This window comes from Pteropus medius, unplaced genomic scaffold, assembly GCF_902729225.1.
Source record: "Pteropus medius unplaced genomic scaffold, Ma_sr-lr_union100, whole genome shotgun sequence".
In the NCBI taxonomy this organism is placed as follows: Eukaryota; Metazoa; Chordata; class Mammalia; order Chiroptera; family Pteropodidae; genus Pteropus; species Pteropus medius.
The window spans coordinates 9,980,344-9,992,697 of record NW_024340696.1 but is presented as its reverse complement, the minus strand read 5'-3'; the positions used below and the strand labels follow the sequence as shown (position 1 = coordinate 9,992,697).

Below are 12,354 nucleotides of genomic sequence, written 5' to 3'. Positions count from 1 at the left end.
TCCAGCATGAAATTTCTAAAATCCTTGTAATTTCCTAAATGGTAAGAACATTAGGAGCATCTCTCGTTCTAATATTTGGTCTTTGGCCCCCATCTCTGACACAGGGCTCCTAAAACCCTTGCAAATTCCTAAGGTTCAAGCACCCCTGGAGCATCTTTTGTTCTGCTGAGGTGAATCTGAGTGGGCTCCTGGATTGTTCCTGGATAGAGGCTGGTCACTAGAAAGGCCAACCCATGATAAGCAGCTTAGAATAGAGTTAATAATTGATCATATCCTCCATAAAATGTCAATGGTATAGGGTTCAGAGAGCTTTCAGATTGGCCAACAAATCCATGCTGGATCCAACTCCATGGGGAAAGAAACTCCTGGGCTTAGGATCCTCTCAGACCTCACCCTATATTATATATCTCTATCTCGCTGTTCTCTGTATCCTTCATCACATCCTTTAATAAACTGGTAAACATAAGTAAGTGTTTCCCTGAGTTCTGTGAGATACTCAAGCAAATTAATTGAATCCAAGGAAGGAGTCATTGGGATTGGGAACCCCAAATCGATAGTTGGTTGGTCAGAAGCAAGGTGATAACTTGGGCTTGCAACCAACATCTGCAGGGGTTAGGGCAGTCTTGTGGGACTGTTCCCTTAACCCCTGTAATCTGATGCTATCACCAGGTAAAGTATCAGAATTCGGTTGAACTGTGTCACAGAGAATTGCTTGGTGGGGGAAAAAAGGCCCCACACATTTGGTGACCAAAAGTTAAGTTTTTTGTGTGACTGGTAAAAGAGACACACAGGAGAAAAGCACAGGAGGATGGACTGGGTTTTCCTCACATAGGGACGAAACTGTAGGTCTTTTATTTTATAATCAGGGAAATGCAAATTAAAGCCACACCAAAATGCCATTATGTACCTACTGCAATGGCCAAAATTAAAGAGACTGATCCCACCAAATACTGGCACAGGTGTGGGGCATCTGGTACCCTCATACATAAGTGGTGGGAATGCAAAATGGTACAGTCACCTTGGAAAACAGTCTCTTGGTTTCTTATAAAGTAAACTATACACTTACCACATGACCCGGCAACCCCACTCCTAGGTCTTTACCCAAGAAAACTGAAAACATACGGTCATGTGAAGACATGTACTCAAATGTTAATAGCAGCTTTACTCCTAAGAGTCAAAACCTAGAACTATCCAAATGTCTATCAACTGCAGAATGGAAAAACAAATTGTATAACAATACAACAGCATCACTACTCAGCAATAAAAAAAGAACAAACTATTGATACCTGCAAAAACATGGATGGATCTTAAAAGCATTATCCCAAGTAAAAGTCAGATACAAAAGGCTATATATACTATGATTCCATTTATATGAAATTATAAAATGGGCAAAATTATAGTGATAGAAAGCAGATCAGTGGTTGCCAAGGAATGGAAGAGGATGGGGGAAGATTCACTGCCAAAGGGCACAAGAGAATTCTGGGAGGTGACGGAAATGTTGTAGCACCTCGATTGTGGAGCTAGTGACACAACTGTAAATGTAGTTGTCAAGACTCATCAAATTGCACACTTAAAATTGGTGCATTATATATAAATTAAACCTCAATAAAATTGATTTAAAATTCTAGGGCACCCAGGAGGAATTTAATAAATATATACTGATTATTAAATTTCTTCAAACTAGTATTTTCTGTTACCATTTATTAGAAAATGGAACTTCCACTGTGTTATATCAACATCAAACATCAGGAGTTATTAAACTCCGTCAAGTTCTTATCTCTTAAAAAGAAATTCAGAGATCGTCACCAGGGCTCCAAAAGTTTAACTTTGGTTTTACAAAAATCTTCAAATGTCTGATCATCTTGACTTTATGAAAATAACAGAAACATACCAGGTTCTCTCAGTAAATTTACAATTTGTTACTATTTTTCAACAATTTCAAGGATTTGGGTAATGATAAATAGACAAGGTTTATATGCTGCCTGGTCATGAAATACAATGGACAGAGTAAATCAAGAAGAAATTCAGCTTCCTCTAGACTCTGCTGAGTTTGACCTTGAACAAGTCACTTAAATCTTCCAGGGTCATTGTTTCCTAATAGGCAAAAAGATAAAACTGAAGAATGTTCCATGAAAGATGAGAATCTTCTAAATTCTAGGCACATGTGTTTTTGGTGTTTTGGGCATACCTGGGACCAAACAGCTTGTACCAAGTGCTGAGAATATCAGACGACCAGAAAAAAGAGTTTTTGGGAGCTGTCCAAGTTAGACTACTTAAAATCAGATTTAAAAATGGAGGGTAGCTGATCAAGAAGATAAAAGCTAAAATTCTTTTTTTTTTAGGCGAGGCAACCCTTGATTGACCTCACAGATTGCAAGGACCTTGTCAGTTTACAATCCCTTATTTTTCTTTTTTTATTTTTTACGCCTACAGCACCTGGTCTTCCTAGGTGGTCTCTCATCCAAGTACTAACCAGGCTCGACCCTGCTTAGCTTCAGAGATCAGACGGGATCGGGCTTGTTCAAAGTAGCATGGCCATAGACCTAAAATTCTAAGATATGATCAGGATATGTTACAGATCTGCATACACAGGAATTATTCATTTCATACTAATTATAGGGTTGTGGGGCGACTTTTCGTTCTTGTTTTGAGAGTTCTCAAATTTATCAATTTAATAAAGGAGAACTTAAAAAGATACAATTTGTTGGACAACACATGCTTCACCTCAACTTGTGAAGAGAATCTGAGTTATTCTCAGAGCCATGAAAAATGGTAAGGTTACATGTATTTTACCCTGGGATTTATTTTACTATGCAATATAGAGAGAAAGCTGTTGCCAAATTCTGTTACAGCATGTGTGCGCTGTTGCTGTTAGAAAAACTGAAAACCCCATCAAGTTAAACACGCCCTTTGGGAGGCTGGAGAACAGATTCCAAAATAAAATGAAGTCCAATTTGGAATGGTCACACATTTCTTTACTGAGGTGTTCTGGGATCTGAGTCTATGCACTTTAAAGAGATGCTTCTAGTCACACAAATAGATGGGCATTTATGAAGGGCAGATGGCAAATGTCACCCAAACAGCTACTATAGAGTGACTATAGTGAAGCAATTTCCACTGTGGAAATTCCCTGTTACTTTGTCTTCCTCGCTAGACTGTGTGCTCCATGAGGACAGAGACCTTGTGTGTCTGGTTCACAGCTGGATTCCTGATATACAGCATGCACTCAATAAACACTAATTGATTAATATAGAGACACCATAATTCAAAGTCTAGTCGTACACTTTAGAAACGTAAGAACTCAGTGTCACCGATTTATCTAAAGATGACTGGGATCTACTAATTAATCTAACAAGTACCTGATTTAATAAACCAAAATGCTAAATGGAAAATATCAGCTGGAATAACAATTTCCATCTGCATATGGCATCTTTTACTGGTCAACTAGGTCATTAAACACTAGAGCAGAGGTGCTTCATGAGCAGAGAATGTAAATAACATGGGAGTTGATCTTATAGGAAATATTAAGTTAGTTGACTGATCCTTACCCTAAGGATCTCTGTTTAAACAACAGATCGCATTTTACTTTTTATTTATTTATTTTTAAAGTTTTTGAGGTAACATTGGTTTATAACATTATATGAGTTGCAGGTGTGCAACGCTGTAATTTGACATCTGTAAATACTTCATCATGCTCACCACTAAAAGTCTAGTTTCCATCTGTCACCATACAATTGACCCCCTTTCCTCGTTTCACTCTCCCTCCACCCTCCTTCCCTTCAGGTAACCACCGATCTGCTGTCTGCCTATATGGGTTCATTTTTGTCTTTTGTTTGTTCATTTGTATTGGTGTTGTTTTATATTCCACATATAAGTGAAATCATACTGTCTTTTTCTGTCTGACTCACTTCATTCGGCATAATACCTTCAAAGTCCATCCATGTTGTCACAAATGGCAGGATTTCACCTTTTTTTATGACTGAGTTGAATTCCATTGTATATATATACCACATCTTCTTTATCCATTCATCCATCAATAAACACAGGTTGTTTCCATATCTTGGCTATTGTAAATAATGCTGTCATGAACACAGGGGTGCACACAAAGAACAAATCATCTTTTAGAATCAAATCACCACTTCAGATTAGTGCTGACCAATTCTTACAAGCCAGCCATTTTTCCTTTTTCAATATTCTATATCACTTACTCAAGGTTCTGTACGTGAAATTCTAACATGTGTGGGGGGAAGGTGAGGGTGTTTTCCCCACACCACTACGCAATTCTCAGACACCAGCTGGGTGTCCCACAATTCAACTCAATTCTATTATCTACTTGGAGATAGTACCAGATTCCACAGGTTAAGGGTTCAGTCCTATAAGACTTCCCACACCCCTTTGGATAACAGCTGCAAGTCCAGTTTGTCACCCTGTTTCCAACTGATAGGCTATGGATCAGAAGTTCCAACAACCCCCTCCTTGGGTTCAAGGAGGCTCACAGAACTCAGAGAAACATTTTACATACTAGATTGCTGGTTTATTATAAAAAGATATATTTTAGAACAGCCAGATGGAAGAGATGCACAGGGCAAGGTACGGGGAAAGAGCATGGCGCTTCCACATTCTCTCTCAGTGTGCCGCTCTCCCAGCACCTCCATGAATTCACCAATCTAGAAGCACTCTGAACTCCACCCTTCCGGGTTTTTATGGAGGCTTCATTACATTAGCATAATTGGTTAAATCACTGGCCATCGGAGACTGATGAAATCTCCAGCTCCTCTCTGCTCCCTGGAGGTGGGTGGTGGGATGGGTGAGACTGAAAGTTCTAACCCTCTATTCACATGGTTAGGTCTCCTGGCAACCAGCTCTCACCCTTAGGTTCCCTAGATGCTTCCCAAAAATCACCTCACTGACAAAAGACACCTCTATGGCTCTCATCACTTAGGAAATTCCAATGGTTTTAGGAGCTCTGTGCCAGAAATGGGACAAAGACCAAATATATTTATACATATTTATTATAAATCGCACTATCATAGTTACCAATAGCAATTCTACCCATAAATACTACTCTCTGTTATCATTTGCAAGGCGAAAGGCTTTTTGCTATTTACATTTTAATTTGTAGAATTCCAGATGTGATTTTAGAGTTACTTTAGATTCATCAGCGATACATTTATACAGTTTTGTAATAAATATCTGCAAACAGTTAATTTCACATTTTGTGAATTCTTATTTATGCTCTATATGGGCAATGATGCCTCCTGACCTCCTGATGAGCCCCAGACTAGGGGTCTTAGCACTGTGGCCCATAGCCCTGTACCTACCTATTACTACAAGGAGAAAGGGAAAGAAAACCATAAGAAATATTTTAGAGCATTAATTTTAAACTTCGTTTTGGTATAAACTTCTATGAGAATTTTTTTTTTTTTAAAGCCTACAGCACCTGGTCTTCCTTAGGTGGTCTCCCATCCAAGTACTAACCAGGCCTGACCCTGCTTAGCTTCTGAGATCAGATGAGATCAGGCATGTTCAGGGTGGCATGGCTGAACCTCTATGAGAATTTAAAGAAAGCTTCCATGACCTTTTTCCTAGAAAAATGTATATACATACAAATGTTGACATACTTTTGACTATTCCTGGATCCCCTCACACTTAATCATGGGTCCCAGGATAAGTACTCTTGCCTTAAGGACTTAATTGCATACAATTTCAGATAATGTAATCCTGTGTTGACTTGACATTAATTTGTAGTCATGCCATTTGAGACTGACAGGATGCCAAAAGCAAGGTCATCAATCAAAGAAAGACTGAATATCTAAAGGAAAGGTCCTCCTTTATTGGCAACTGTAGATGAGAAAACTATCACATTAGCCATATATATCTACAGTACAGCAATCAGTCGTATCTTTAGATGCAATAGATGGCATGTTAGTAGCATTAATGACAAATGTACTACAGTAGGAATAACAGTAGTGTTAACAACTAATGTTTATTGAGCATTTATTATGTGCGAAGCATTGTTCTAAGTGCTTTACATGAATTAATTTGATCTTTAAAACCATCCTAAGAGATAAGTGTATTTTCCTTATTTAAAAAAGGAGAAAACAGAAGCTTTCTAACTATACATAGTGGAGACAAGACCTAACACATGCATAATAGACTAATATTAACAGCATGTTTCCCTAAACACAATTTGACCTAGTAGTCTATCAAAATCTATGTGATAATAAAATGAGGTTCACTAATATTTCCTATAAGAACACGATGTTGACTAATAAATTACCTGGGGAAGGGCTTTCTTTGATCATTTTAAAATATGCACACCTCAAACACAAAAATGTGTGTACTTCTTCCAAAGATGAAGAATTACTAATCATCTATACTTTAAAGAGATAACATCGGCACTGACATTCTTAGACTATGACACTCCCTCTTCAAACTTTTCATTTTTGGACTCACTTCAGAAAGCTTAAGCATTCTTAATAAAAGACATGAGTTGGGGCAAATGCTGGGAATTTGGGTGGAAATTGCCACCGCTTCATGTACAAGGCCTGCTTCTTGCCAGGGATCTGAAGTGACTTCATCACATGTGTTAAGCAAACTGAATTCCCTCAACCTCGTGGGAACTAAGCCCCCAGGCAGTGAAGTTAGTTCGAAGTTAGGGTGTGGTGAACTCACTCACATTCAAAAATCCTCCTTTTTTTTTTACCCGGCACAAGCACAGTCCTGGCTCGAACCTGCCTCTCAGACTTCACTCTTTTAATTAAAGCTGCAATTTGCACTCCACCCTCTTATTTCTCATAGCACTTCAGAGAAACTGGAATGTCAGAGGCTGGAGGAAATAGGAACATTTTGGACATTATTCTACAAGTTTAAATTCCCATGCAATTGAAAAGGTGACTAGGTGCCAGGTGAGAAACTGTTGCTATCCTTAAATGGTAATTACTGGCAATGTTATCACAATTACTAAAACCTACCTAGCTCAGGGCCATAAGTACAAGGAAGCCTAATAAAAATATCATCCGAAAATCGGGATAATATTGCTTCTAACCAAAGTCAAATTTGCTTACAGTGAGGTCTTTGTACTCTTTGGGTACTAGGAGAGCCCGACTTTATTTTTTTCTGTAAAGCTTCATCAGAACCTTCCACAGCATCTTCAAGGCTTTGCTCAGAATCATTTGATTTTGATTTTTCTGCTTCATTTATATTGGACTTGTCAAGGTTGTCAGACATCCTCGATTAAGTTTATTCACTTTCCTAGAAAAGAAAAAACAATGAACCAAAATGTTCTAGAGAACTAGATGGTCAGTCATTAGTCGTGTGACTCTGGGCAAATCATTTAATCTCTTTGGGTTTCAGTTCTCTTATCTGTAAAATAAATGGGCTTGCCAAAATCTTATCCAGCTATAATAATCTACTTCAATGATTAAACAGATACCTGTAAAGTGACACTTGTAAATTATCAAACTTATGGACCTGTACCTCAGATAGAGAATAACAAATTTAAATATTTTTGTCTCAATCCTGAGTACATCACAAGAACACAGGGCCTTAAATTGTTAGAAGAAAACACTATAAACTGCCTGCTTCTATTTTAATCAAAGAGTGTTTCAATTCTGAAATTTTTTATTTTCATTCTTGAGAGCTGATAGGAAACCTCTTTGGAAATAATGCTTTTAATCAAGCTTCCAAGTGAACATACTGAATTGTGGAGTTGTTTCCCTGATCCTATTATGTGGATAAGATACCTGGGGAAGACAGAAGGTAGAATTTTATGAAGCATTTAAGAAGAATGTGTAGGGCAAATACTTATTATTAACTCCTTGCTAGTCATCAGGAAAAGATAGTGAGTAAAGCAGGAAGTTGCAAATAACCATATTGGGTTGGGTGGGGTTTTAATTTCTTTTAATAGCTGATTAGAACAGGAATAACACTTCACACTTATTTTACAGTAAATAAGAGGTTACTATTCCAGGCCTTTATTAATTGGTTTGGGCCAGTTAATAAAGGCCTGGAATAGTAAATAACCTCTTATTTACTATAAAAATTTTTGTCAAGTTGTGTCCCCTCACCCCACTCCCAGCAGTTTTAATTAGAGTTCTCTATTCCTAAGATGTTTTCAATTATGGGAGAAGAAAGACACAATGTTTCTGCATTTACACTACAGAAAATAATTAGCATTTGTACTATTAGCACTTTAAGATCATAAAACATTTTCATAAACACTAATAAGACTTTATTACACACCTGGAAGATAATCCAGGATCAAAAGAAATGTCAACTGTTTTCGGTAGATTTGGCAAACTACACAATGGAGAAGAATCACTTTATATAATTATCTGAAATTTCAGATACCTCCGTTAAATAGAATGAAGTTACTGGAGTTGGCATTTTCAGACCTGTGTTATTAATATGAAGGCTGCTTTAATGCAATTAGTTCTCCTTTACATTCCAACATCCCAGTCCAGACATGCGTCTCTTCTCTGTCCTAAATCTGGCTCTGCAAATGCTTCAAGATCCAAAAGACAACATTACCCAGCATATTCTATGAGAAAGGGCAAACAAAAACACTTCTAATTTTATCCTCTTCACATGCTGGGAATGAGCTCAGAAATGATGAAGTAACTCATTCTGTGCAGTGAGGAGGTAAGGCAGGATTTCCAGGTCTCTAATACTAAATACGCAAACTAACCCATCTTTTAAGATTGGCTCAAGTCCAAGCTCCTCCCAGGACACCTCCCCAACTTCACCAGTATTTGCACCTTTCTCTGAACTCCTGTTACTAGACATCTGGCATTCACCATTGCTTAAAGCCAATTCAAAATATGTTTCTTTAAATAGGAATAGATGAAAAGGCATAGTCTGGAGGGGGAGATATGATATGTTTACAAGGAAACACAGTGAAACTTAAGCCTTAATGGCATTATGATCTCCTTAATAGAGATCACTATGGGAAATGTAGCAGAGGGAGAAACTAATTCTGCCTGGAAGGAGGTTGGGATAACCTTCCCAGAAGAGGTGACATTTAAGCTGGTCTTTTTGAAAAGGGTAAGATTTAACCTAATTAAAAAAATACCTGGAGGGGAAGAGGAGGTGAAAAGGGGGGCATTTCAGTCAAAGAGCAGAAGTGAAGGCACCCGAAAATGAATAGCAGTAAAAACAAGTGTCAGGTGATGAAGATGAAAAGATGGGTTAGGGCCAGATTGTAAAATTGCTGGGTTTTATTTTTTTAAAACTCACCTAGATTTTTAACCTCTTAAGGGCCAAGACCAACCATGTTTCCCACATACGTGTAAGTATATCCTCTAAACAGATACCCACCAAGGATTTGTTGATAGCTGTGTCATCTCTGATGTCAGTTGTATGTGGGAGGGATGGACGTTGGGTTCCAATTCAGACTCTTTACTACCTGTTTAACTTCAGTTTCCTTATCTGTCAAATGCAGCTAACCTAACTCTTCGGTTTGGGGAAAGTTTAAACGACAGAGCATGCATAACAACAGATGGCACACAACAGGCTACCCACGAATGGTAACTATAGTTAGAAGGCTAGAGGATGCAGCGAGGAACCATTTAACTACTTACAGTGTGCTCATTCATTCAACAATCACCAACTCCTGCTATGCCTAAAAAAGGAACCGAGGGTAGGAGGATCCTCGCACTTGCGGAGAAGACCGTCTATCTGATCTTCACGCCAGGCCCAAGCTGGACACCAGAGATTCCCCAGCAAAAAAAGGATCTTTGAGCAAAAAAACAGGGGCTCTGTCCACCGACGCCGGGAATCACTTTCTCCGGCACTCAGTGCCACTCATTCTCAGGGTCCAGATACCGTTGTAAACAACTGTTTGGGCCGGCGAGGGAGTGGCCCGGCCGGGATCAAGCGATGGACGCGGGGCGCGCCTGGACAACCGCCAAGGGTTGGGACAAAGGCCGCACTAAACCTCAACCCGCCCGCTGTCCCTGCCTCTTCCTCGCCTGCACCCGACATCACCGCGACCCGACGGGAAAAGGCGAAGCAATGCTGGTGACTTTGACCTCGTGCTTCCCGGGCGGGCGCCACAGGGCTGCCAGCCTCCGTGTCCGCATCCCTCACCTGCCGCGGAGTCGGCGTTCTCGCTCCTGCTGCTGGGGCGGAGAATCGGGCGGGAAGCGATGTGCGGCGGGCCGGGCGGCTCAGCCTCTGCCCCTCCGAGGCCACATCCCTCGCTGATCTCCCGCCCGCCTCGGGTGGGGAGCGGCCACCGCAGTCGCTCATCCGCGTCGGCAAGGGGGAGGCTGCTCTTAACCAGGAGGCGCCCGCCCTACGGAGGGCGACGCCATGTTTCTGTACGGAAAGGCGGGGGGCGTGACTCAGCCGGAGGCGCCATGTTTCCCTACGCAGAGGCGTGGCGGGGAGGCTCCGTGCCCGCCGAAAAGAGGCCAAGCGGGCGGTGGCTCGGCGCCTGGCAGCGCCCGCGCAGGGCGGCGCCATGTTCCCGTACGGAAAGGTGGGCGCAGAGGCCGGGCGCTTCCAGAGGGACGCCTCGGCCAGAGCCGGCGGCGGTACACGCGAGGTGGAGGACGCGAGGTGGAGGACGTGCGGCGTCCGGCGAGTGAAGGAAAAGAAGAAGCCGCCCAGCCGCACCTGCATTCAAAGCCTTCTCGCCCAGGTTTTCAAATTGTAATATTACTTGGTGTTTCGTAGCTGCACATAGTTTATTCCCCTCCCCTCATGTTGGTGGTTAAAAGAAGTCATGCGTACCACCTGGATAGCCTAGCCAAACAGACTAGGTTTGGTTTGGGGGTCCTCCCTTACATTTATTAAGTAGCTGCTACACTTTGTCCATAGGAGGAGCTAGACTATAGCTTTGAAATGACGGAAGTCAAGAGGAAAAACGGTTCTCATGAAGGTTCAGCTCGGTTTAGATAATTCATAAACACAGTGAGTTCTCGGAGTATTTTATTACGGCTGTGTTCTAGAAAGGAAAACTATGTTAAGATAAACCCATTTTGGAGCCTCATCTCCCTCAGCCCCAGGGTGTGAGGAGCGTGACTAATCTCAGGGCTGGACGACTAGTTGCTGCTCCAAGAAAACCATGCTTTCCTCAACCTGTAGCGGTAAGATAGCGAACTATATGACTAGGAATAGTTTTCGTGCCTAATCTTAAAAAATAAAAGTTACGTCAACAAATTGTTCATTTGTAAAAATGCTTTAAGACTGAAGAGCATAAATCACGTATGCCTTAAAATGAAGGTAATCGTCTCCTACCTGTAGCTCATATACTTCTTATATTTAAGTAAGTAGAACAAAATAGGGTGGAATTAGTGCCTTCAAACACTACTTCTAAGTAGATCACACGTGGGCAGGCCTCTATTGAGTGTCCTACTTTCTTTGCATTAATATAAACAATTTTCACATGTGGAGAGGACACTGCCACAATACCAAAACCACTATTTGACTTAGAATAGCTACTTGTAATCTTCTGAAATATTTGAATTATTTCCTTTAAATATTAAAAATATATTGACACATGTTCCAGTTTGATTGTTGGCTTGCAAGAACTGGAAACTCAAATTACCTCAAGGTAAAGAGAGTTCACTCCAAGTCTGAAAAGAGACTTGGAAGGAGAAAGCTGGCAGCTGCTCTAGAGATCTGTCATCTCCACGTCTCACGGGATCTCTCTCATCACTTGTCTGCTTCTTGTTGCAAGCTACAGACTGGCTTCTCTATTTTCTTAGTTGTTGCTCCCTCATAATTTAGATTTTTCTATATAAAATTTGGCCAAGCTGATTTTCATGCCGTCAGTCTCATTTACTTACAGGTAGGCTGTCCTTGGATCAACGCTTAGCCCTGGTCTCCTCAGCTAGGTTGGTGGTGAGGCTCACAGCCACGTAGGCATTAGGTGTATAAGTGGGGATGGGTCCCTAAGAAGGCATCATGGATGAGTGAATGAGGGCACACAATAAACAGTCGACAACTCCAGTGATACAGGAGGGCCGCCCAAGGCATTCAGGGTAACACTGGACCTGTGGTTTAAAACTTTAACAGTGCTTGCAGTAAACATGACCAATTTTTCTTAAAACTTGTCAAGTTTGAGGTAAACTGTGGTTTTACTAGATTTCCCATGAAACTATCATTCTGTTAGAAATGATGCTTCTTCTAGGACCATGAATACAACCAGACAGTTAATTCTGCCTTTTTAAATAATCATTCTCTTTGATGATATGCAAAGTAAAGGTTGCAAATCAGATAGTACAGACACAGATGCTCTGCCAACTAGTCTCATCACTTTCAGTGGTTTCTGAAAACTTCCTCACACTTAAACTCTCTTCTTCCACTTTAGTGTAAAGAGCTGCCTTCCCTGCTTGCCTATGCAAA

The 12,354-nt window shown here is 40.7% G+C and overlaps 1 protein-coding gene and 2 pseudogenes across 1 annotated transcript in view; all 3 read right to left on the bottom strand.

The window, feature by feature from the left end:
• TCP11L1 (t-complex 11 like 1) overlaps window positions 1-10,226 on the bottom strand; it is a 28,119-nt gene extending 17,893 nt beyond the window's left edge. The window contains 2 exon segments of the mRNA XM_039866507.1: window positions 7,068-7,254; window positions 10,090-10,226. Coding sequence (XP_039722441.1) covers window positions 7,068-7,230 — 163 coding nt within the window. The 5' untranslated portion in view covers window positions 7,231-7,254; window positions 10,090-10,226.
• On the bottom strand, window positions 2,425-2,543 carry LOC120609831 (uncharacterized; annotated as a pseudogene).
• On the bottom strand, window positions 5,429-5,548 carry LOC120609657 (uncharacterized; annotated as a pseudogene).
• Window positions 10,227-12,354: the final 2,128 nt, after the last annotated feature.